General features: G+C 46.3%; 1 protein-coding gene across 10 annotated transcripts in view; it reads left to right on the forward strand.

Annotated features, from left to right (window-relative positions):
* NLRC5 (NLR family CARD domain containing 5) overlaps nucleotides 1-26,438 on the forward strand; it is a 110,217-nt gene that overhangs the window by 59,066 nt on the left and 24,713 nt on the right. For all 10 annotated transcript variants that reach the window (XM_037816406.1, XM_037816404.1, XM_037816400.1 and 7 more), the window contains 9 exons: nucleotides 176-259; nucleotides 13,173-13,262; nucleotides 14,073-14,117; nucleotides 15,100-15,189; nucleotides 16,273-16,356; nucleotides 20,202-20,285; nucleotides 22,342-22,431; nucleotides 22,621-22,683; nucleotides 24,970-25,053. In XM_037816406.1, coding sequence (XP_037672334.1) covers nucleotides 176-259; nucleotides 13,173-13,262; nucleotides 14,073-14,117; nucleotides 15,100-15,189; nucleotides 16,273-16,356; nucleotides 20,202-20,285; nucleotides 22,342-22,431; nucleotides 22,621-22,683; nucleotides 24,970-25,053 — 714 coding nt within the window. The remainder of the gene's footprint in view (nucleotides 1-175; nucleotides 260-13,172; nucleotides 13,263-14,072; nucleotides 14,118-15,099; nucleotides 15,190-16,272; nucleotides 16,357-20,201; nucleotides 20,286-22,341; nucleotides 22,432-22,620; nucleotides 22,684-24,969; nucleotides 25,054-26,438) is intronic.

Genomic DNA, 26,438 nt, shown 5'->3' on the forward strand with positions numbered 1-26,438 from the left:
CCCTCAGGAGGTCTGTGAACCTTAGGAGACCCACAAGAGATCTGCTAAGACCTGGCCTGGCAGCCCAGGGCCGTGTCCCCCTTTCTAGGGGAAGCTGAGTGACCGAGGTGGAGGGAGGATGCCCCTGCCAAACCCCAAGCTCCCCCTAACATTTTCTCTCCCTTTCCCCTCCCAGCTTGTCGTACAATGCCCTGGGGGACCAAGGTGCTGCCCTGTTGGCTCAGCTGCTGCCAGGGCTGGGCAACCTGCAGTCGTTGAAGTGAGTACCTGGCTGGGCAGAGCCTCTGAGGTTTGTCTTCATCAGGACAAGGGGGACAGCAAGCATTTGTGGGGGGAGGCAGGGGGAAGAGTGGGATCTGTGTCCCTCTCCCTCTCTCCTGGGGTTGTTGTAAAGATTAAATCAGAAAATACACGCAAGCCAAAAGTCCCCTGGTGTTCTTGGTTCCCACATCCCTCTTCCCCTCCTGAGCTCTTCTAGAGTCAGAGGAGCAAGAGGGCAAAAGTCCTGGGCTCTGCCAGCTGCCTGCTGTGTGGCCTTGAGTCAGTTATACCACCTCTCTGAGCCCCGGGTTCCCTAGGTAAATGTAAACGGCAAAGGGTGTGGCCACTGCCTTCGGCTTTCAATTTTAAAAGAGCTATGGCCTGAGGACCCTTCCTGCTCTGTCTTTCTTGGGATGACGGGAAGGAAAGGAGGTGGCTTCCTTCCTCCCTGTTGCAGGCAGATTAGTTTGCAGCCCGTGTCACACATGGGATGACCCTTAGACCAAACCTGGTCAGGAATAGAAGACTCAGCTGCCAAGAGGGACAGGCAAGCAGCTGAGGGAGCGGACAGTGGGCCTGGGAGCAGGGCAGCAGGGATCAGTGGGGACAGAGGCAAAACAGAGAATGTTTGCCCTGCCTAAAGCCAACCCTGGGTGGCCAGATCAGATTTTTCAAAATAAGCTGGAAATCTGGATTTTTGTCTAAAAGCTCCCAATATTTTAATATTAGCAAATTTAGAATTGTTAATAAACACCCTGCAGGCCCAGCTAAAACAGGAGTGAGGGCCAGATCTGGCCCACAGTCTGAGTGTGAGATCTTTGCTCAATTCTTCTGCTCAGCAGCTGCACCCACTGCCCCTCCCCTTGGTGCCACTTCCTCACTGTGGGGAGAGAGTCAGATCTGTGCCCTCAGAGGAGACAGCACTGTCAGCGTCTTGGACTATTGAGTCCACTGGACTGAAGATGTCCCCTCTCGGAGCTGGCAGTCATGCAGTCCTCCAGGCTCAGAAGGACCCGTGCTTGGGGTTTAATGCCCTGTGGTCACCATGTGATAACATTCTTAATTTTATCTTCAAATTTGTGTTTGGTGAGTGAGGCCCGATGAGACAGTGGCACATACACCAGGGGCTTGGAGCTTTGGCTCCTGCACATCCTCGCCCCCCACTGCCTGTGACCAGTTCTAGGTTGCCCGCTCCCCACCCCTGCCCCCAGCAGAGTTCTGGGCATGGGCACAGGGAAGGTCAGTGTTGATCGCATGTGCCCTGAGCGCCAAGTTGTGGGACAGGTATCCCAGGTGCCTGTGAGGGCCTGGATCACCCTCCGAGTACCCATGTGCCTGAAGAGCATGACATTAAATTGCAAATAAAAACACCATGACACACGCTGATCAGGATGGTGGAGTGAGAAACTTCAGGGCTCTACACACCCACAGAAACTTTGAACAACCAGCAAGAACTGGCAGAAACATCTTCCTCTGGGCTCCAGAAAACAGTTAAAGGACCACAGTAACAGAGTGAGCATCCAGTCAAGAAAAAGGCTACTTAAAAACTGTACAGATACCTGGTTGCATTCCAGAGAGAGCAGAGTAACCCTGGTGCACATATGTCTGGCCCAATCCACCTGGTGTGGCCTGAGGGACTCAATGTTCCAGAACTTGCCCTGCGTGGAGAAGGCAGCTCACAGGGCTCTCCTACAGGAAGCCGTGGGAGGACAGTTCTGTGGCTGCCTGGCGCAAGGGATTTCTGGCTGTAGGTCATAAGAAACTGTTTCCTAGGGAAGAAGGCATTTGTAATGGGGAATTCCTAGGGCCAAATGTCCTACACCTTGGCCTGGAGTTGTGCTCTAAAATCATTGTATGGATAAGCTCTGAAGGAGAGCTGTGCAGATTGACCTGAAGTGCTCAAGTCAATCTGCAAAGATTGGGAAAGGTGTTTTCTTTTTTTCCTTCTTTTTTTCCTTTGTAAACTCTTGGCATTCAAGGAAAACTCTGTCTTAACATTAGCCAGATACAAACTTAAGGAGCAGATGCCTTGCCTAAATTCCAGTGGTAATACATTAAAATATCAAAATATCTAGATTACAATAAAAGATTACAAAAACATGCAAAGAAACAGGAAGCAATGGTCAGGGCAAAAGAGATGATTAAAGCACTAGAAACCATCAAAGAGAAGGATCAGACCTGGGACATTCCAGACAAAAACCTTGTTTAAATGGTCCTAAATATGTTCAAAGAACTAAAGGAAAATATGGATAAAGAACTAAAGGAAATCAGGAAAACGATAGGTGAACACAAAGATAATATAAAAAGAGAATGGAAATTATGAAAAGGCACCAAACAGACCTGAAGACCACGGTAACATAAATTTAAAATTCCTTAGAGGGGTTCCTTAGAGCTGGCAGAAGAAGGAATCAGTGAACTTGAATATATGACCATTGAAATCATCCAGTGTGAGGAGGAGAAAGAGGAAAGAATGAAGAAAAGTGAGCAGAGCCTGAGGAATCTGTGGGATGCCATCAAGCATACTAAAATATGCATTGTAGGAATCTCCAAAGGGAAAAAACAAGAGAAAGGGGCAGAGAGAATATTCAAAGAAATGGTGGCTGAAAACTTCCCAAATTTAATGAAAGGCATGAATTTACGCATCCAAGATGCTTTGTGGTGATTTGAAGCTGTATGTAGCCTAGAAAAACATGTTCTTAAATCAAATGTGTTCCTGTGGGTGTGAACCCATTATAAGTAGGACCTTTTGATGAGGCTACTTCAGTTAAGGTCTGACCCACCTCATTCAGGATGGGTCTTAATCCTATTACTAGAGACTTTTATATGTGGAATGAAATTCAGATAAAGAGAAAGCCTCAGAAGCAAGAAATCAACAAAACATGGAAGAGAAGCGAGAGACCAGCAGATGCTTCCGTGTGCCTTGCCATGTGGCAGAGGAGCCGAGGATCACCCGAAGCTGGTCTTCAGGAAAAAAGCCTCACCTTGCTGATGACTTGATTTGGACTTTTTCCCAGACTCTTAACTGTGAGTGAATAAATCCCCATTGTTTAAGCTGAACCATTTCATGGTATTTGCTTTAAGCGGCCTAGGAAAGTAAAACTTTCTTCTGCCAGCTCTAATCTGCTGTTGAACCCCTCTAAAGAATTTTAAATTTCTATTTCTGTGGTCTTCAGCTGTGCCTGGTTCCTTTTCATAAAGGAACTAAAACTCAACAAACCTCAAGCAAGATAAACCCAAATAGACCAACACCACACCATGTTTTAATCAAACTGTCAAACACAAGACATAAAGAGAAAATTCTGAAAGCTGTAAGAGAGAAGCAGCATGTCACATATAAGGGAGCCTTGAGAAGATTAAGTGCTGATTTCTCATCAGAATCCATGGAGGTAAGAAGGCAGTGAGAAGACATATTTAAAGTGCTGAAAGCAAAAATTGCCAACCAATAATTCTATATCTGGCAAAGCTGTTTTCAAAAATGAGAGTGGGATTAAGACATTCCCAGAGGAGGCGGGGCAAGATGGCAGACTGGTGAGCTGTATGTTTTAGTTACTCCTCCAGGAAAGTAGGTAGAAAGCCAGGAACTGCGTGGACTGGACACCACAGAGCAATCTGTCTTTGGGCATACTTCATACAACACTCATGAAAACGTGGAACTGCTGAGATCAGCGAAATCTGTAAGTTTTTGCGGCCAGGGGACCCGCGCCCCTCCCTGCCAGGCTCAGTCCTGTGGGAGGAGAGGCTGTCAGCTCCAGGAAGGAGAAGGGAGAACTGCAGTGGCTGCTCTTATCGGAAACTCATTCTACTGATCCAGACTCCAACCATAGATAGACTGAGACCAGACACCAGAGAATCTGAGAGCAGCCAGCCCAGCAGAGAGGAGACAGGCATAGAAAAAAAAAACAACACGAAAAACTCCAAAATAAAAGCAGAGGATTTTTGGAGTTCTGGTGAACACAGAAAGGGGAAGGGCGGAGCTCAGGCCCTAAGGCGCATATGCAAATCCCGAAGAAAAGCCGATCTCTCTGCCCTGTGGACCTTTCCCTAATGGCCCTGGTTGCTTTGTCTCTTAGCATTTCAATAACCCATTAGATCTCTGAGGAGGGCCCTTTTTTTTTTTTTTTTTTTAATCCTTTTTTCTTTTTCTAAAACAATTACTCTAAGAAGCCCAATACAGAAAGCTTCAAAGGCTTTCAATTTGGGCACGTCAAGTCAAGAGCAGAACTAAGAGAGCTCTGAGACAAAAGGCAATAATTCAGTGGCTGAGAAATTCACTAAACACCACAACTTCCCAAGAAAAGGGGGGTGTCCGCTCACAGCCACCATCCTGGTGGACAGGAAACACTCCTGCCCATCGCCAGCCCCATAGCCCAGAGCTGCCCCAGACAACCCAGTGTGACGGAAGTGCTTCAAATAACAGGCATACACCACAAAACTGGGCGTGGACATTAGCCTTCCCTGCAACCTCAGCTGATTGTCCCAGAGCTGGGAAGGTGGAGCAGTGTGAATTAACAAAGCCCCATTCAGCCATCATTTGAGCAGACTGGGAGCCTCCCTACACAGCCCAGCAGCCCAGAACTGCCCTGGGGGGACGGCACTCACCTGTGACATAGCACAGTCATCCCTCAACAGAGGACCCGGGGTGCACGGCCTGGAAGAGGGGCCCACTTGCAAGTCTCAGGAGCCATACGCCAATACCAAAGACTTGTGGGTCAGTGGCAGAGACAAACTGTGGCAGGACTGAACTGAAGGATTAGACTATTGCAGCAGCTTTAAAACTCTAGGATCACCAGGGAGATTTGATTGTTAGGGCCACCCCCCCTCCCCGACTGCCCAGAAACACGCCCCACATACAGGGCAGGCAATACCAACTACACACGCAAGCTTGGTACACCAATTGGGCCCCACAAGACTCACTCCCCCACTCACCAAAAAGGCTAAGCAGGGGAGAACTGGCTTGTGGAGAACAGGTGGCTCGTGGACACCACCCGCTGGTTAGTTAGAGAAAGTGTACTCCACGAAGCTGTAGATCTGATAAATTAGAGATAAGGACTTCAATAGGTCTACAAACCCTAAAAGAACCCTATCAAGTTCAGCAAATGCCACGAGGCCAAAAACAACAGAAAATTATAAAGCATATGAAAAAACCAGACGATATGGATAACCCAAGCCCAAGCACCCAAATCATAAAACCAGAAGAGACACAGCACCTAGAGCAGCTACTCAAAGAACTAAAGATGAACAATGAGACCATAGTACGGGATATAAAGGAAATCAAGAAGACTCTAGAAGAGCATAAAGAAGACATTGCAAGACTAAATAAAAAAAATGGATGATCTTATGGAAATTAAAGAAACTGTTGACCAAATTAAAAAGATTCTGGACACTCATAGTACAAGACTAGAGGAAGTTGAACAACGAATCAGTGACCTGGAAGATGACAGAATGGAAAATGAAAGCATAAAAGAAAGAATGGGGAAAAAAATTGAAAAAATCGAAATGGACCTCAGGGATATGATAGATAATATGAAACGTCCAAATATAAGACTCATTGGTGTCCCAGAAGGGGAAGAAAAGGGTAAAGGTCTAGGAAGAGTATTCAAAGAAATTGTTGGGGAAAACTTCCCAAATCTTCTAAACAACATAAATACACAAATCATAAATGCTCAGCGAACCCCAAATACAATAAATCCAAATAAACCCACTCCGAGACATATACTGATCACACTGTCAAACACAGAAGAGAAGGAGCAAGTTCTGAAAGCAGCAAGAGAAAAGCAATTCACCACATACAAAGGAAACAGCATAAGACTAAGTAGTGACTACTCAGCAGCCACCATGGAGGCGAGAAGGCAGTGGCACGATACATTTAAAATTCTGAGTGAGAAAAATTTCCAGCCAAGAATACTTTATCCAGCAAAGCTCTCCTTCAAATCTGAGGGAGAGCTTAAATTTTTCACAGACAAACAAATGCTGAGAGAATTTGCTAACAAGAGACCTGCCCTACTGGAGATACTAAAGGGAGCCCTACAGACAGAGAAACAAAGAAAGGACAGAGAGACTTGGAGAAAGGTTCAGTACTAAAGAGGTTCGGCATGGGTACAATAAAGGATATTAATAGAGAGAAGGGAAAAATATGGCAAACATAAACCAAAGGATAAGATGGCTGATTCAAGAAATGCCTTCACGGTTATAACGTTGAATGTAAATGGATTAAACTCCCCAATTAAAAGATATAGATTCGCAGAATGGATCAAAAAAAATGAACCATCAATATGTTGCATACAAGAGACTCATCTTAGACACAGGGACACAAAGAAACTGAAAGTGAAAGGATGGAAAAAAATATTTCATGCAAGCTACAGCCAAAAGAAAGCAGGTGTAGCAATATTAATCTCAGATAAAATAGACTTCAAATGCAGGGATGTTTTGAGAGACAAAGAAGGCCACTACATACTAATAAAAGGGGCAATTCAGCAAGAAGAAATAACAATCGTAAATGTCTATGCACCCAATCAAGGTGCCACAAAATACATGAGAGAAACACTGGCAAAACTAAAGGAAGCAATTGATGTTTCCACAATAATTGTGGGAGACTTCAACACATCACTCTCTCCTATAGATAGATCAACCAGACAGAAGACCAATAAGGAAATTGAAAACCTAAACAATCTGATAAATGAATTAGATTTAACAGACATATACAGAACATTACATCCCAAATCACCAGGATACACATACTTTTCTAGTGCTCACGGAACTTTCTCCAGAATAGATCATATGCTGGGACATAAAACAAGCCTCAATAAATTTAAAAAGATTGAAATTATTCAAAGCACATTCTCTGACCACAATGGAATACAATTAGAAGTCAATAACCATCAGAGACTTAGAAAATTCACAAATACCTGGAGGTTAAACAACACACTCCTAAGCAATCAGTGGGTTAAAGAAGAAATAGCAAGAGAAATTGCTAAATATATAGAGACGAATGAAAATGAGAACACAACATACCAAAACCTATGGGATGCAGCAAAAGCAGTGCTAAGGGGGAAATTTATAGCACTAAACGCATATATTAAAAAGGAAGAAAGAGCCAAAATCAAAGAACTAATGGATCAACTGAAGAAGCTAGAAATTGAAAAGCAAACCAATCCTAAACCAAGTAGAAGAAAAGAAATAACAAGGACTAAAGCAGAAATAAATGACATAGAGAACAAAAAAACAATAGAGAGGATAAATATCACCAAAAGTTGGCTCTTTGAGAAGATCAACAAGATTGACAAGCCCCTAGCTAGACTGACAAAATCAAAAAGAGAGAAGACCCATATAAACAAAATAATGAATGAAAAAGGTGACATAACTGCAGATCCTGAAGAAATTAAAAAAATTATAAGAGGATATTATGAACAACTGTATGGCAACAAACTGGACAATGTAGAAGAAATGGACAATTTCCTGGAAACATATGAACAACCTAGACTGACCAGAGAAGAAATAGAAGACCTCAACCAACCCATCACAAGCAAAGAGATCCAATCAGTCATCAAAAATCTTCCCACAAATAAATGCCCAGGGCCAGATGGCTTCACAGGGGAATTCTACCAAACTTTCCAGAAAGAACTGACACCAATCTTACTCAAACTCTTTCAAAACATTGAAGAAAATGGAACACTACCTAACTCATTTTATGAAGCTAACATCAATCTAATACCAAAACCAGGCAAAGATGTTACAAAAAAGGAAAACTACCGGCCAATCTCCCTAATGAATATAGATGCAAAAATCCTCAACAAAATACTTGCAAATCGAATCCAAAGACACATTAAAAAAATCATACACCATGGCCAAGTGGGGTTCATTCCAGGCATGCAAGGATGGTTCAACATAAGAAAAACAATCAATGTATTACAACACATTAAAAACTCGAAAGGGAAAAATCAATTGATCATCTCAATAGATGCTGAAAAAGCATTTGACAAAATCCAACATCCCTTTTTGATAAAAAACACTTCAAAAGGTAGGAATTGAAGGAAACTTCCTCAACATGATAAAGAGCATATATGAAAAACCCACAGCCAGCCTAGTACTCAATGGTGAGAGACTGAAAGCCTTCCCTCTAAGATCAGGAACAAGACAAGGATGCCCGCTGTCACCACTGTTATTCAACATTGTGCTGGAAGTGCTAGCCAGGGCAATCCGGCAAGACAAAGAAATAAAAGGCATCCAAATTGGAAAGAAGAAGTAAAACTGTCATTGTTTGCAGACGATATGATCTTATATCTAGAAAACCCTGAGAAATCGACGATACAGCTACTAGAGCTAATAAACAAATTTAGCAAAGTAGCGGGATACAAGATTAATGCACATAAGTCAGTAATGTTTCTATATGCTAGAAATGAACAAACTGAAGAGACACTCAAGAAAAAGATACCATTTTCAATAGCAACTAAAAAAATCAAGTACCTAGGAATAAACTCAACCAAAGATGTAAAAGACCTATACAAAGAAAACTACATAACTCTACTAAAAGAAATAGAAGGGGACCTTAAAAGATGGAAAAATATTCCATGTTCATCGATAGGAAGGCTAAATGTCATTAAGATGTCAATTCTACCCAAACTCATCTACAGATTCAATGCAATCCCAATCAAAATTCCAACAACCTACTTTGCAGACTTGGAAAAGCTAGTTATCAAATTTATTTGGAAAGGGAAGATGCCTCGAATTGCTAAAGACACTCTAAAAAAGAAAAACGAAGTGGGAGGACTTACACTCCCTGACTTTGAAGCATATTATAAAGCCACAGTTGCCAAAACAGCATGGTACTGGCACAAAGATAGACATACAGATCAATGGAATCGAATTGAGAATTCGGAGATAGACCCTCAGATCTATGGCCGACTGATCTTTGATAAGGCCCCCAAAGTCACTGAACTGAGTCATAATGGTCTTTTCAACAAATGGGGCTGGGAGAGTTGGATATCCATATCCAAAAGAATGAAAGAGGACCCCTACCTCACCCCCTACACAAAAATTAACTCAAAATGGACCAAAGATCTCAATATAAAAGAAAGTACCATAAAACTCCTAGAAGATAATGTAGGAAAACATCTTCAAGACCTTGTATTAGGCGGCCACTTCCTAGACTTTACACCCAAAGCACAAGCAACAAAAGAGAAAATAGATAAATGGGAACTCCTCAAGCTGAGAAGTTTCTGCACCTCAAAGGAATTTCTCAAAAAGGTAAAGAGGCAGCCAACTCAATGGGAAAAAATTTTTGGAAACCATGTATCTGACAAAAGACTGATATCTTGCATATACAAAGAAATCCTACAACTCAATGACAATAGTACAGCCAGCCCAATTATAAAATGGGCAAAAGATATGAAAAGACAGTTCTCTGAAGAGGAAATACAAATGGCCAAGAAACACATGAAAAAATGTTCAGCTTCACTAGCTATTAGAGAGATGCAAATTAAAACCACAATGAGATACCATCTAACACCGGTTAGAATGGCTGCCATTAAACAAACAGGAAACTACAAATGCTGGAGGGGATGTGGAGAAATTGGAACTCTTACTCATTGTTGGTGGGACTGTATAATGGTTCAGCCACTCTGGAAGTCAGTCTGGCAGTTCCTTAGAAAACTAGATATAGAGCTACCATTCGATCCAGCGATTGCACTTCTCGGTATATACCCGGAAGATCGGAAAGCAGTGACACGAACAGATATCTGCACGCCAGTGTTCATAGCAGCATTATTCACAATTGCCAAGAGATGGAAACAACCCAAATGTCCTTCAACAGATGAGTGGATAAATAAAATGTGGTATATACACACGATGGAATACTACGCGGCAGTAAGAAGGAACGATCTGGTGAAACATATGACAACATGGATGAACCTTGAAGACATAATGCTGAGTGAAATAAGCCAGGCACAAAAAGGGAAATATTATATGCTACCACTAATGTGAACTTTGAAAAATGTAAAACAAATGGTTTATAATGTAGAATGTAGGGGAACTAGCAGTAGAGAGCAATTAAGGAAGGGGGAACAATATTCCAAGAAGAACAGATAAGCTATTTAACGTTCTGGGGATGCCCAGAAATGACTATGATCTGTTAATTTCTGATGGATATAGTAGGAACAAGTTCACAGAAAGGTTGCTATATTATGTAACTTTCTTGGGGTAAAGTAGGAACATGGTGGAAGTTAAGCAGTTATCTTAGGTTAGTCGTCTTTTTCTTACTCCCTTGTTATGGTCTCTTTGAAATGTTCTTTTATTGTATGTTTGTTTTCTTTTTAACTTTTTTTTTCATACAGTTGATTTAAAAAAGAAGGGAAAGTTAAAAAAAAAAAAAAAGAAAGAAAGAAAAACAAGGAAAAAAAAATTATGTAGTGCCCCCTTGAGGAGCCTGTGGAGAATGCAGGGGTATTCGCCTACCCCACCTCCATGGTTGCTAACATGACCACAGACATAGGGGACTGGTGGTTTCATGGGTTGAGCCCTCTACCATAAGTTTTACCCTTGGGAAGACGGTTGCTGCAAAGGAGAGGCTAGGCCTCCTTAGATTTGTGCCTAAGAGTCTCCTCCTGAATGCCTCTTTGTTGCTCAGATGTGGCCCTCTCTCTCTGGCTAAGCCAACTTGAAAGGTGAAATCACTGCCCTCCCCCCTACGTGGGATCAGACACCCAGGGCAGTGAATCTCCCTAGCAACGTGGAATATGACTCCCGGGGAGGAATGTAGACCCGGCATCGTGGGACGGAGAACATCTTCTTGACCAAAAGGGGGATGTGAAAGGAAATGAAATAAGCTTCAGTGGCAGAGAGATTCCAAAACGAGCCGAGAGGTCACTCTGGTGGGCACTCTTACGCACACTTTAGACAACCCTTTTTAGGTTCTAAAGAATTGGGGTAGCTGGTGGTGGATACCTGAAACTATCAAACTACAACCCAGAACCCATGAATCTCGAAGACAGTTGTATAAAAATGTAGCTTATGAGGGGTGTCAATGGGATTGGGAAAGCCATAAGGACCACACTCCACTTTGTCTAGTTTATGGATGGATGAGTAGAAAAATAGGGGAAGGAAACCAACAGACAAAGGTACCCAGTGTACTTTTTTACTTCAATTGCTCTTTTTCACTCTAATTATTATTCTTGTTATTTTTGTGTGTGTGCTAATGAAGGTGTCAGGGATTGATTTAGGTGATGAATGTACAACTATGTAATGGTACTGTGAACAATCGAAAGTACGATTTGTTTTGTATGACTGCGTGGTATGTGAATATATCTCAATAAAATGATGATTAAAAAAAAAAAAAAAAAAAAAAGACATTCCCAGATAAACCAATGCTGAGGGAGTTTGTCACCACTAGACTAGCCCTACAAAATGCTAAAAAGAGTTCTGTAAATTGAAAGGAAAGACACTAGACAATTGGCCGAAGCCACATTAAGAAATAAAGATCTCTAGTAAAGACAATGATATGGGTAAATATAAAAATCAGTACTATTGTATTTTTGATTTGTAGCTCCACTTTTTACTTCCTACAGGATCTGAAAGGCAAATGCACAAAATATAATGGCAAATCATGGTTTCGTACTCGTAATGTATAAATATGTAATTTATGACAAGAACTACATAAAGGTGGGAGGACAGAGGGATATAAGAATGTAGTTTATGTGTGCTGTTGAACTTAAGTTGGAATCAAAGCAAATGAGATTGTTAAAGACAGGATGTTAAACTTAAGCCTCGTGGTAACAACAAAGAAAATATCAGAAAATATGCAAACTCACAGGAACAGAAAGTAGTGTACAGCTTACCAGGGGTGGGGTGCAAGGACAATGAAGAGTTAATGCAAAATGAGTGTAGATTTCTGTGGAGGGAAAGTTCCAGTAATGGATAGTGGTAAGGGCACTGCAACACTGTGATGTGATTAATCCCAGTGAATGGTTTACTTAGGAAGAGTTGGGATGGGAAGAATTATGTTGTATATATGTTTCCGTAATTTAAAAAAAAAGAAAGAGAAACTAAAGAGATAATGACAATTAAATGCAATACATGATATTGGATGGGATGAGAAAGAATGGAGGAGAAAAAGCTCAAAAAGACATTATTGGACATAAGAAAAATTAGAACACAGTATAAACTTCATATCAGTTTTAAGTTTCTTGAACTTGAGAACTGCACTTAAGTTAATTATATAAGTGAATATCATTGTTCATAGGAAATGTATATGGAAGTAATATGTGTTCAAGGGCTGTGATGTGTGCAACCTGCTCTCAAATGTTCCAAAAATAGATAGATTACATAGATAGAAAGAAAGAAAGAATGATACTGCAAAAGTGGCAAAATGTTAAAATTTGTGAATTTGGGTATCTAGGAGGAGGTGGAAGTATATTAGAGTTCTCTGTACAGAGTTTGTATTATTTTTACAACTGTCCTGTAAGTTTGACATTATTTCAAAATAAAAAGTTAAAAAAAAAAACCATATGTACTATGACAGGTTTGAGAAATCACTTTTTTCCTCCTTTTTAAACAAGAGACCCTACATTTTCATTTTGCACTGGGCCCTACCCCTCCTTTATCAAGTGGGGACACTGAGGCACAATTGGCCAAAAGTACTTTGCAGATTCATCAGAGACCCAGGGAACCACTGGGGATCCTAATCTCAGCTCTGTCACCAACACATCTTGTAAACCTTGAGTAAGATCCTGCTCGGTCTGGGTCTGTCTTCCCATCTGTACAATGAGGCATTGGAAGAGGTGCTCTCTGACCACCCAGGGTTGTAAGTGCCCTCATCTAGAATCCGGGAGACAGCCCCCCTGCCCTCTGCTCTGACCACAAAGAGGATGCTGTTAGGTCCCGGGTGACTTGCATCAATGTTGCCTCCTGTGATTCTCCAGCCTCAGTGAGAATGTCTTCTCCCTGGACGCTGTGTTCAGTTTGGCCCAGTCCTTCTCTACTCTGGAGTGGATTCTCCACCTGGACATCAGGTGAGTGTGCCTCTCTGCCTCCACCACCCGCCTTGCCCCCAAATTCCATAGACCATCAGCTCCCAGGCAGGCCCTCTTCTGTCTTGTTCATGACACATCATCCTTGGGCAGTTGCTTTGTGCAGTGCTGGGTCCGCTGAGCATGTGATGGGAAACTGTTGAATGAATGCAAGCATGAATGAATGAATGAATGATATGGCTCCCAGGGACATTCAGATTTCTCCAAATTCCCTATGGGGCACAGTCCATCAACTCTCTCTTACTCTCTGGATCATCCTTGGGGACTTTTAGGAAAACTGGGAGCTCCCTGGTGGCCATTGGTTGCTTAGGGACCCCTCTGTAGTGTGGGGTTGTTGGAGCTGATGAGAATTTAGAAGGGAAGGCGCCACCCAGCCCAGTCTACCAGAGCATGCCCTCCGTGGCTTCAGGCGGTCTGCCCGTCCCTCCCCTGCCCCTGCCCCTTCCCCTAAGGATCCCTGAGAGTGGGAGGTGCGATGGCAGATGGGCCAGGGTTCAAATCCCGGCTCTGCTACTTGCCAGCTGTGCAGCTTTGAGCAGGTCACTGGCCTCTCCATGCCTCGGTTTCCTCACCTGTAAAAAGGGGTAAGATTACTTGTGAGAATCAGCTGAGATAACATTGGTGGTGTGTATGTGCCCTGATAAATGTCGTTGTAAATATATTTACTGTTATATTTGCTGAGGAAGCGGGCTGCCTCCAGGTGCTCTTTGATGGGCCATTCTGGTCTCTTGCCACTGCCTGGGAAGGGGCCCTTTGTCCTTTCTCAGGCTGCCACCTCCTCTCTGCTTTCAGCTTAGCGAGCCAGTGCGTCCTTCTGAGAGGTGACAAAAGAGACAGGTGAGGAGGGGGAGCTCTGGTTGGGGGCGGTGGGCTCCCCTCCCCTTCTGGCCCCCATTTCCAACAGGTGCCCCCATGCTGACTACTTTTAGCCCTGGAGTACCCACCCAGGTCTGGTGCCCTGGAATGAATCAACCCCTATGTAAACTGCTCCTACGCCCCATAAAAATTTCCAGTAATCTTAAATCTTAACTCTTTCTTGGAAAAAGACAGTGCAGGTGGGTGAGAGGAAGGGGTTGATGGGTGATGGGTGTTGCCAGAGCTAAGCCGGTGCTAGCAGATCGCTGCTGTCGGGGAGTGCAGGGGAAACATCTCTTATGCCTCTCGGGGACTTTTGCAGACGTGTGACCTCCTATGAGTCACTGCCCTTTCACACTCTGAGTATCACGTTTCAGAAGCCAAGAACCGCTGGTGCTCTGAAAAACCGTTCCACATCTTTGCAATAAACAATCATTCTTCAGAGATGCTCCGGCTGCCCCCTGGTGGGGCCGGGCACCCAGGTCCACTTGGAGGGCTGGCAGGCGCGGAGCGCGTCCTAACGTGGGGCCGGCGGGGCAGAGCCGATTCACAGCTGATGTGTAGGGACGACACGTCGGGAAAGCATTGCTAAACCAGCTGGGCTGTCTGAAGCCAGAGGTGGCTCATGGCCAATGTGGTCTTGCTTTCTGGGCTGGGGTCTCTGTTTCTAGGTGCTTGAGGCCAGAAGAATCAAGGCACAGGGAGGCAGTGGTCAGAGAGACGAGAGGCTCTGTCCTGGCTCCCCACCCCTCAACCTGGTCAGATGTTGCCCCACCTGGCCAGGCGGGAGCTGCCAGCTTCCCTCACTCTGCCAGCTTCCCCTCTCTGGGCTTCAGTTTCCCCATCAGTACAATGAAGTGTTGGGTCTAGTGACTTGACCGTCTCTAGCCCCCTTCCAGCCCTGACTTCTGAGTCTGGGATTCCAACGTGGATGATTTGACCTTGCCTTTCTCCCCATTCTAAGGGATGCCTTGGCTGATGGATCTTTGCCAGAGTTCCCCACTGCAGCCCAGTTCTTGGGGTTTGGTCAGCGCTGCGTCCCCAGGAGCTTTCAGTACGATCTCACCCACTCGTAGTTTGGGGGTAACCACAATGAAGATGCGAGTCAGGCAGGCATCAGCTCCAGCTCTCTCTTTAGAGCTGCTCCCTCTAAAGAGAACCTGGGGTTGGAGGGGGGGCTGAGGGCTGAGGGTTGGAGTAGAGGGAAAAGAGAGCATTGGAGAGAAGGGAAAAGAAAGGGGCAAGCTTGAGGGCTGGTGAGGGGGTGGGCTGCTGGCCCAGACCCCAACATTCTCCTTGGAGAGGAGACTCTGCCTCTCTGAGGATACATGGCAGCCTGGCCATGGACTGCCTTCTGCTTTGGGGATACCTATTTTCTATAAGGAGAGGGGCTGGCCTCCCTCCCCACATACACTACCCATCAACAAGAAGTCAGGGTGTGGAAAGCAAGGCAAACTCCGTTTGCTTGAAGCCTGGCCTGAGGGTTCGAGACTTCCCAGCTCTGCCCAAGGGGCCTCAGTTTCCTCACTGGAGAAGGGAGACACCTAAGCTGAGGCCTGAATAGGGTTGTTCAGAAGAGGAAAGGAGAGTGTCCCAGGCAGGGGAGCGGCGTGTGCAAAGGCCCAGAGGTGTGAAACCTTGGCTCTTTGGAAGCATTTTGGTGTGGCTGGAGTACAGATCTGGGAGAGTGAGGCCATGGGAAGGCATTTAGCTTTTAGTCTAAGGGTACTGGGGAGCCATAGAGAGTTTTAACCAGGGGAGACACCTGGTCAGATTTGCACTGTTTAAAGATGAGACAGTTGCAGGGTGGAGAAGAGTTGTAGGGAAGCAACGGTGGAAGCTCCAAGGGTGTTAGTGTGGTCAAGGTGAGCGCTGACGGGGGCCTGGGCTCAGGCAGAGGCAGTGGGGAGGACTTGGACAAGGGCAACTGGGCACACAGGGGGCCCTTTTTGTTACTGTCAGAAGCAGCGGGAATGGTGGCTTTAGTGGAGGAACTTGGGAGAGGAGGGAGTGCCCTATGGTGGGAGGAAGGAACCTGCAGGTTGGAGAGGAGGGCTAGTGGAGGAGAAGAGCCTGGGGCCAGACAGGGGCCCTGGACCATCTCTGATCCCCTGCCTTGCCCACTGTTCCTTTTCAGCCTCCAGGAGTGTCAGCTGGAGCCCCAGAGCCTCAGCCACCTCTGCCAGACCCTGGAGAAGTGCCCGGGGCCACTGGAAGTCCAGTGAGTAGCCAAGACACGGCCCCAGAGGGCACACCACACCCACTGGCCTACCCCAGGAGTTTTCTGACCTATTGGTAGAAGGTTGGTTGTCTCCTAGTAGCACCCATCCCCAAGTGCTGGGAGATGCAGTGCTGGGCCTGGGGGCGTCCCCCTCCTGGGGGTTTCACCCTCCCATCCACTCAGCTCAAGGTACCTGAGAGCTCCAGTTTGCCCCGACCCTGGAGCCCCACCCGGGAACCCACTGGGCTTGCCTTCCTGGCTAAAGCTGTCACTTCTGAAGGTCCCTTCTCCAGGCACAGCCCCACACTCCCACCCCAGCTAACCTAGACCCCTGACTATTCCCACCTCACCCACCGCTGAACGCCTGGGCCTGTGGCCACAGACGGGACTTGGAATCAGGAGCCCTGGTTTAGCTGCCTGCAAGCTGGGTGACCTTGGGCAAGTGGCTTTAATGCCCTGGGCCTCAGCTTCCCCCTCTGCAAAGTGGACAGTCAGCCTTTCCCTTTGTGGTCATTATTGTGACTTTTGTTACAATAATTACCTTAAAAGAAAGGAATTCAAGACAAAGCTACCTCCCCTAAACCCCTTCGGATCAATGCTGTCATCTGTCCACACGGTCTTCTACTTCTTGGCCATTGGCGTATTTTTACCTATCTGCATTCAGAGCCTAGGCACAGCCTGTAGCTCGTCCTCACCTCAGACCATATGTTTTCCCACTTTGTTACAGATTTTTTTCTTGCTTTCCTGCTCCCATCTTCAATGCCCTTCCAGCCCTTCCAACAAAATAATTCATGTTGTCCACCTGGTGTACGTCATCCTTCCGTGCCTTTTTCCAAGTTCAAACACATACAGACATGGAGAGAGACGTTGACACATTTCAAAGACTTGGGGTCTTACCCTGTACATTCTCTGCAACTAACTTGTCTCGTAACAGTACCACGTGGCTTTCCCTGAATATCAAAGCATGTGGCTCCATTTAGTTGCTTAATAAACTATTTATTTCAGGATAGATTTAGACTTGATTTACAGAAGACCTGCAGAGAGAGAGAGTAGAGCTTTCCCATATCCCCCTCACTCAGTTTCCCCGGTTAACATATTACTAAACGTGGTCATTTGTCACAACTAAGAAGCCAACAGTGGTACATTACTACTAAACATACTCCAGACTGGATTCGGATGGTGCCAGTTTTTCCACTACTGACCTTTCTCTGATCCAGGATCCCGCCCACGATCCCACACTGCATTTAGTCCTCGTGGTTCCTCAGCCTCCCCTGGGCTGTGACAGTTTCTCATTCTTTCCTTGTTGTTCATGCCCTGGGCAGTCATGAGGAGGGCTGGTCGGGTCGTTTGTAGAATGGTCCTCAACTTGGGTTTGTCCGATGTTCTTCTCCTGGATAGAAGGGGGGTAAGGGTTTAGGGGAAGAGGCTGGGTGCCCTTCTCAGACAGGCACCACATCTGGGGTCCATGCTGTCAACATTGATGCTGTTGACCTTGATCACCTGGCCAAGGTAGCATTTGCCAGGTGTCTCCACTGTAAAGTTACTCGTAATTTATAGGGTGCCTATTTGGAACAATGGAAATGTTTTGTTAATGGATGGTGGTGACGGTAATACAATATTGTGAACATAATTAACAGCACTAAAATATATGTCTGAATGTGGTTAAAAGGGGAAATGTTACAATGTATCAATGGTAACAGAATAAAACTTTTTTTAAAAAATCCATGGAACTACACTACACAGTGAACCCTCAGTTAAACCACTGACTACAATTAATAGTAGAGTGATAAACGTGCTATCATCAATTGTAACAAATGCTCCTCACCAATGCAAAGTGTTAATAATAGGATGATATATGGGAATCCTGTATTTTATGCATGATTGTTCTGTAAACCCATAACTTCTCTAATAAAGAAAAAAAAACAAATCTTTTATTATAGAGACTTTCAGGCACACATAACAGTAGAGAGGATGGTATAGTGGAGCCCCACCACCCACCTCAATAATTGTCACCTCGTGGTCCCATCAAAGATGCACACACACACACACACACACACACTCACACACACACACACATGTTGAATTATTTTGAAGCAATTCCCAGATCCCTTATAATTTCATTTATCCTTATTTCAGTATGCATAGCTAAAGGATAAGAACTCTTTATTTTTTAACATAACCAAAAACGATAATCAAACCTAAAACAGTAACAGTAATTCCTTAAAATCATCAAATATGCTGTCAGTGTTGTTTTCCCCGATTGTCCCGTATGTATTTTTTGCAGTGTGCTTGCATATTCGGGCCTTTTATGCTGATCCCACAGTACAGATGTGCCACAGTGATTTAGCCCCTCCCCTCTGGAGTCTAGATGGACACGCAGGCTGTGTCCAGTTTTGGGTGTTTTTTTGGTAGCATTTCAGGTGGTACTGCAATAAGCACTCTTCCGTTGGTTAACATGCTAAGCACCTACTGTATACCAGGCACTGGGCCAGGCTCTGGGGAGCATAGGATGACAGGGATGCAGGTGCAGCCCCCCGGGGCTCAGAGTCTGCACAGGGTGTATAAGCAGCCCACAGGGCAGTGCCAGGTCTTCTGAGCACATGTGGGAGTCTAATGGCCCCCCTCCTTCTGCTCTAGTTGGAGGAAGTGAGACAATGAGCGTGAAAGTACATTGTCAACTGTCCTGTGACCCCAGGCAGGCAGTGGGATTCTTGTCATCGAGTTATTTAATGCTGAAGTCCTGCTGTTAGCCAGCTGTGCTGAGGGCAGGGAAGGGGTGGGGCTCCAGCCCCCTCCCCAGATTCGCCCACTGCAGGCCCACTTCTGGGTGGGATGTTGTTACAGGTAAAAAAAGGTTCTGTTGCTGAAAAAAAAGTCCGTAAACCCTTCCTTTACCCATCCAGGGGCCACCAGCACTGTTTGGCTCCTGGTGGGAAGCAATGTGGGAGGAGTTTAGGGGTGGGGCACCCCTCAGTTAAGGCCCCTGTTCTGCCCGTGCCTCAGCGCCCCAGTCCCAGCCCCGGGGACGGAGGGGGTAGTGTTGAGCCTGGTCGCTGACCGAGGTCCTGCCACGAGCCTTCCAGCTGCAGACCCACAGCCCTCCCTTCCCCCGAGCTGAAAGTGGGTCCCAGCCCCCTGCTCCCAAACCAGAGAATGAAACAATGGAGGCGAGTTGAGGTTCCTGGAGAGAGGGCAGCCTGCAGGGGCAAGAGAACTGGAAGGAGAGGAAAGAGGGGGCAGGGAGGGCAAAGGGGCGAAGGCAGGGAGAAAATACTGTCCTTTGGGACAGGACGGGGTGGGGGTGGGGTATGGGGGTGATTAGGGTTTCACCCTTATCTGTCCCAATTATCTGGAGAATTGATGAACTGGTTGGCCTGGTTTTGAGGGGCAGAGGCCCCAGTTACCCCACATATCTCCTTTGCTGACCTGAATTTCCACGCTCCTACCCACCATTTTGGGTTCAGGCAGAATACTTTTCTCAAAAGTGTGTTCTGTGGAACACTAATCTTCGTCACCTTCAAAATAATAATCCTGCTTGGAAAATTAGTTTGGGAAAAGAGTCTATTATATCCCCCTGGGAATTCACAATGCACAGCAGCTTATTAAAGGCTCTGAGAAGTCCTGCAGCAAAGAACACTATTTAATTTGGTTAAACCCAGCATTTTCCAAACTTAGATGACCTTCCTCTTCCCTCACCCGCCAACGGGATCGCAAGGACCCAGTGTTGGGAGGGGTTGTTTGAGCGACACTGGCTTAGGACCCATCTCCAGAAGGCTCTGGGTGTGAAGCCACATTCCCAGCTTTCCCGAGGCTTCCCCGCCTCATTCAGATGCTTTGTTTCACAGATTGTCCTGTGAGGTCCTGAGTGACAAAAGCCTGGAGACCCTTCTGCTCTGCTTACCCCGGCTGCCCCAGCTAAGCCTGCTACGGTAAGACGGTGTTTCCCTGTGTGTGCGGGGCCGAGGCTCTTTCATGCACAGCCATCTGCCCCCTTCCTCCTTCCCCTGGGTGGTCCCATCATTTCATCTGGCACAGCTGGCGGCTCCGGCCTGCTTCCAGCCCTACCCTAATGCTTCGTCAGCCTTGGGGGGAGTTATTTGACTCCTCTGGGCCTCAGTTTCCTCATTTGACAAATGGAGTCAGTATTCCCTACGCCTCCCTGCACACCCTCACAGGGTTGGGACTCAGTGCCTCTAAAAGCACCTTGCAGACTAGAAGGCCTGTGACAAATGGGCTGTCAGACTTCCCCCACCCACAGAAGGATCACCTACCCCTAGAAAAATGTGGCTTGTGTATATGTCACATGTTTTTTTTTAAAGGTCACCATCCAACTCTGTAAAGGGGGAATTTAAGCAGCGACCCAAAAATATTTAAAACTCGATTTTCTAATTTCAGTTCAGATTGGTTAGAATTTAAAAAGGATTTACTTTAAATATTATTCTAGCAGGGGGTGGGAGTGGGGGAGAGCAGCTGCAGCTGAGATGGAAAAATACCACTGGAAATTATATCCTAATATTAATAGCTGCAACATAAGTGCAAATGCTGAGGGTCTCTGGGACACCTAAGAGAGCGCTCATCACATCCAGGATCTCCCTTATCCCTGGGTCTCACTTATGGGGAAGGAGGATGGGAGGACAAGGGTGATGTTCTTGAAATGGGGAAGTGAAGCAGAGTTCACACCCACCCACAGGACCCACTTACCGGGAGGGACTCCTTTGTACACAAAAGGTGGCAGGGTAAAATGAACAAGTGGGAAACTTCAGACCAGAGAGGGGCTTTTCTATGTCTAAGTCACAAGGCATCAGCCCCCAACTCTTCTCTAATTTGGAAGGGGGTGGACAGTCTGGTCGGTGTGGCCAGCCTCACCCTCACCAGGGTTTAAACTTTGGTTTATTCCAACCCATGTTGTGGACCTACTATGTGCCTAGCACTGTTTTGAAGTACTGGAAGCACAGCATAGAAAAATTTCAACTAGGTGCTTGTCTTCTTGGAGCTTCCTTTGTAGTAGGGGGAGTTGGACAATAAGCAAGGTAAAGCAAACAAGACAAATTCAGACAGGGATAAGGTATTTTTCCAGGTGATGTGGTAGGGAGTAGCCAGTGATTTACATAATTGCAGGGGTCATCAGGGAAGGCCTCTGAGGATGGACCCTGAGCTGGGACCTGAAGGAGGAGGATCCAGCCTTGTGATGAGCAAGGAACAGCACTCCAAGGGGAGGGAACAGCACTGTGAGGCCCTGAGGCATGGCTGAGCTCGGTGGGCTCAGGGAGCAGCCAGGAGGCCCATGTGGCCAGAGCACAGTGCCAGTGGGGAGGGTCCCGGGAGAGGAGGTGGAGAGGTGGGCAGGCCAGCTCAGGCAGGGCCCGGCAGCCATGGGGAGGAGTTTGGTTCTCAACCAGGGCAATTTTGCCTCCAGGGGACATTTGGCAACACCTGGAGACATTTTTCTTTGTCCTGACTGGGGGGCAGGTGCTATTGGCCTCTAGTGGGTAGGGGCCAGGGATGCTGCTAACCATCCTGCAACAATTATCTGGCCCCAAACCTCTATAGTGCAGAAGTTGAGAAACTCTCTTCTAAGAGCCTGAAGCTTCCCACACCCCTTCTCAAGGACTCACCTGTTAAATCTGTGCTTGTGGGTAGAAAGGTAATAATAACAGGCAAGGTTATCATGCCAGGCAGTGCACAAGCCTGATATAATCAAATCCTCATGAAGGAGGAAGATATACCGTGATTATTCCTGTTTTCTAGATGAGGAAACTTATCTGGAAACTTATCAGAGAGGTTAAGTGACTTGTCCAAGGTCACACAGTCAGTAAGCAGAACTGGAGTTCGAACCCATGTCTGCTTGACCCAAACCCCTATTGCCCTTCCTGAGCCCCTGCCTTCTTCCTGTTGCTTTGTGGACCCCACCTCTCCCTTCCAGCCTAGCCAGGTTCTTCGAGCCCAGATCTTGCCTGGGCTCTGACATTCCCCTTTCCTTCTCAGGCTGAACCAGACCCAACTGTCTCCGAGGAGCCCCTTCCTGCTGGCTGACATCTTCAGCCTGTGCCCACGGGTTCAGAAGGTGGAGCTCAGGTGGGCAATGGCCTGGGACACCAGGACCAGGGTCTTGGAGGGTTGTGTCTGGGGTCTGGTGGGTACAAGGGGGTGAGATGGAAACCGAAAGGCCCAAGCTGGGCTGGGTTGGGGGCAGGGGGCTGCCCCCACTGGGGGGCCCCTGAGGCCATGGCGAAGAGTGGCTGACACAGGTGCTGTCTGCTCTAGGTGTCTGCAACACGTGTCCCTGCACTTCAGGTCCAGCGAGGAGCAGGACGGTGTATGCTGTGGGTAAGACCCCCAAACCATGCCCTGGCAGTCAGGGTGTTAGGGACAAGTAGCACTGCCTCCAGGTGGCCAGAGCAGAGTACAGACTGTCTGATCCAAAGCACTTGCCTGGAGGGACACTGCAGGGGACTTGTTTCATCCAAGACTGTTTTCACATAAAGAAATAGAGGTCCAGAGAGGGCCAGGCTTTGTCCAGAGGGGCACAGGAAGTCCATGTCAGACAGGATCAGAACTCAGGAAGCCTGGTACTATGCAAAGGACTTCACAACCTCCCCAGCAGGTTGAAATCCCAGCTCCACAGAAAACCTAGTGATCCACGTGCTCTGGGATGTTGGTCAAGTTACTTAACTTCTCTGATCCTCAGTTTCCACATTGTAAAAGGGAACCTTGTATTGTATGGCGCTTGCAAGGATTAAATGGAGTGGCGTGTAAAGCATCAAGCACTCAACAGATGTGAGTGTCCTTTCCCCCTGCTGGCTCTTGGACCAGTGCTCTGTGATTGCATCAGGGTAGGAGGGAGGAAGATGTTGCAGCATCAGCCTTTGAATGAGGAGATGATGTTTCTGGCAACTATTTGATGCTACTGGCTTGCCGTGAGACCTTGAACCAGTCCCTTCTTCTCTTTGGGCCTCAGCTCCCACAACTGTGAAATAATCAGAAGAAGAAGAAGGAGGGGGAGTGGGGATGAGGGGGAGGGGAAAAGAGGGAGGAGGAGGAGGAGCATAAATAGAATAGCTAACATTTGTTGAGCACTGACAATCTGCCAGGCACCTTTCTAAGAGCTTGATGCATATTAACTCATAAAGCCTGACAGCTGTGGTCACCCAGCAGTAAGTGGTGGAGCTGGAACTTGAACCCAGCCAGCCTGACTGCGCTTCTCGCCCACAGGTGGGCAAACTTTTTCTGTAAAGGGCAGATAGTAAATTTTTGTGGGCCACGAGATCTCCATCACAACTACTCAACTCTGCTATGATGGCTTAAAAGCAGCCATAGATAATCCATGAGCAAATGAGTGTGGCCGTGTACCAGTAAAACTGCACTTACGGACCCTGAACTTGGAATGTTGTGTAATTTCTAAGTGCATGATTTTTTTTTGTTTTCAACCATTTGAAAATGTAAAACCATTCTTAGCTCGCGGGCTACTTCTCCCCAGGGACCTCTCCAGTCATTAAAATGACCCCAGAGCTGTCATTCTCCAACCTCAGTCCTAGCCCCACACCCCTTTGCCTTTTGGAATGACGTGATGTTTTCCAAGTCAGAGATGACTTTTAGGAGGTTGGACAGATTGAGTTCAAGTTACTGGATCCCTTAGTGAGAAAATCATTCCCTTTTCAATTCTCTTTTTGAGGAAGGCAAGGGGGAGATCTCAGCTGGATGTTAGTGTATCCCCATCCCTTGCTAAGCTCCTTTTTAATAAAGGGAGAGCCCTTAGCAGGTGTCAATTTATGGCTTGAATTTAATGACAGTGATAGTTTGCTCTCATTTTATGTATTGTTATGCTTAAGGTCTATTTGTGGCAAACAGTGCCAGTTTTTTCATTTAAGTTAGTGATACAAGGTCTCCTTTTAAAATAAATGTATTAAATAAAAAGAATAAACTAATTTAAAGAAAATATGAAGTAAGTAATAGTATAATAGGGAATTTAGGAATATGGGGAAATCATGAAGGAGATAAACAGTGATAATAATGAGACATCGATTTTAGGGACTTTCTGGTTTCAAGATTTTTTTATTATTATTATTATTGCTGGTGGTCACAGCCCCTTCATTTGCTTTTATTGGGTGGCCTCATTTTAGGCCTTCCAAAGGCAGACTTACTTTTAATTCCAGCCTCAATAGCCCTCTGCAGGGCAGACAGCACCCATCTCCCCTCCCTCACCCCTACCCCCATGCCATTGAAATGACCCTAGATCTGTAGTTCTCCAACTTGACCTTGACTCAGAATCACCTGGAGGGCTTGCTGAAACACAGATTGCTGGGCCCTGCCCCCAGAGTTTCTGATTCAGTAGGTCTGGGCTGGGGTCCCAGAACTTGTGTTTCAGCAAGTTCCCAAGTGGTGCTGCAGATTCCAGCCCCACAGGCTGAGAACCCACTGCCCCACGGGGAGAATGTAGCGTACCAGGTGGGGTCTCCTGTGGGCATTGGGCAGGGTGGATGCTGGATTCCAGAGGATCCAGGCCTGGGCAGGTCCCCACCTGGAGCTCGGAGTCTGCACCCAGGGACTAGCCAGAGCAGAGGTGGTCTGCATGGCCGAATGTCCCATCCTGCACTTTTCCCGCACCTCCTGCAGGTTCACGGGCTGCGGCCTCAGCCAGGAGCATGTGGAGCCACTGTGCTGGTTGCTGAACACGTGCAAAGACCTCAACCAGCTGGAGTAAGTGAGGGGCGGAGGAGGAGGGAGAAGAGCACGGGAGCGTGCTCCTGGATAGCACCGAAGGGTGTGTGCGTGTGTGTGTGTACATGTGTGTGCACCCCTGCACCTTTCAGGACCAGCTGGCAGGACCCCTGGCCATACCCACGAGGGTTCCCTGTTCCCACTGTATCTCCCCCACCCCACACCCCCGCCATGGTGGAGCTGGTTTCATTGTGTGGCTCTTGATCTAATTTTGGGAACCCTTCTGAAGGGGCTTCGGGAGCCCCTCAGTTACATGTCCATCTGTTGTGTCCAAGCCTCTCCTAGCGGTTGGGGACTCAGACAAAGGATCCATTGGTTTGCCTGGCGGGGGTTAAAAGAACTAAATGGCTCAGCCTAGGGAAGGGCTGGGAGCCAGTCGGGGTGGGGACTTGCAGGCTCTGGTGTGGTTGAGGGGGGGTTTGTGTCAACTGTCTTGGGTGCCCAAATAGTGCAGCCCTTCAGAGATGGAAAAATCATAATAGCTAACATTTATTGAGCACTTTCTCTGAGCTCGGTTCTGAGCGCGTTACATGTATTAACTCTTTTTATCAGCCCATTTTACAGATGAGGGAATTGAGGCACAAAGGGATTAAGAATTTGCCTGAGTTCACATACAGCTAGTACGATGCAGTCTTTGCTCATAGCCATTAGAAGTCCAGCCTAGCACCAGTGGGATATGGAGAGAGCTGTTTAAAAACAGAACAGAACAAAACAATTTAAACCCCTGCTATGACATGACCAGGAGGCGAAATATAACTTATAAAAAATCATGTATTTTAAAGAAAAAGAAATGAACCATATGTCTTTGAATTTTTCCATTTTTCATTGCAAAGGAAAATTTTCTTACTTTAAAGCTTACTTTATTAAATGGCTTCATGAGAAAAACCAGTTTTTAAATGAGGTCTCTCGAACAGGAAAAGACAAAATAATCAAGCTTCCAAAGTGTCATAATCAGGGACAAAATAGTAATTCCAGGGCACGCCAGTTGTACTGCTTCTGAAAATGTAGCCAAAACCACAGAGAGCAACCCTGAAGGGATGTAAGAAAGTGGTCAAGTGCAGTTTCTGATATTGCATTTCCAAATTAAAAGAAGAGATCTGTGTGTTCAGTGCATCCTCCACTTTTTGCTGGATTTTTTCTTGCTCAAAAACTGTGGCTCCCAATGGATGCAGGCTAAGGGCAGAATAAAAGCTAATTGGTTTTTCTCTAACTCCTGAAAGTCTACTGGAGGTCCAAGAGCCCTGTGTGTGGTCACCAGATACTGAAAGGGAAGATGAGGACTGGTTTACTGTGGTGCTAGTGAGGGGTACCGTGACAGGGGTACTAGAGCTGTTCTCTTGGTGATGATGTTAATTCTGGCAGGG

Source organism: Choloepus didactylus, chromosome 22, assembly GCF_015220235.1.
Source record: "Choloepus didactylus isolate mChoDid1 chromosome 22, mChoDid1.pri, whole genome shotgun sequence".
NCBI classification, from domain to species: Eukaryota; Metazoa; Chordata; class Mammalia; order Pilosa; family Megalonychidae; genus Choloepus; species Choloepus didactylus.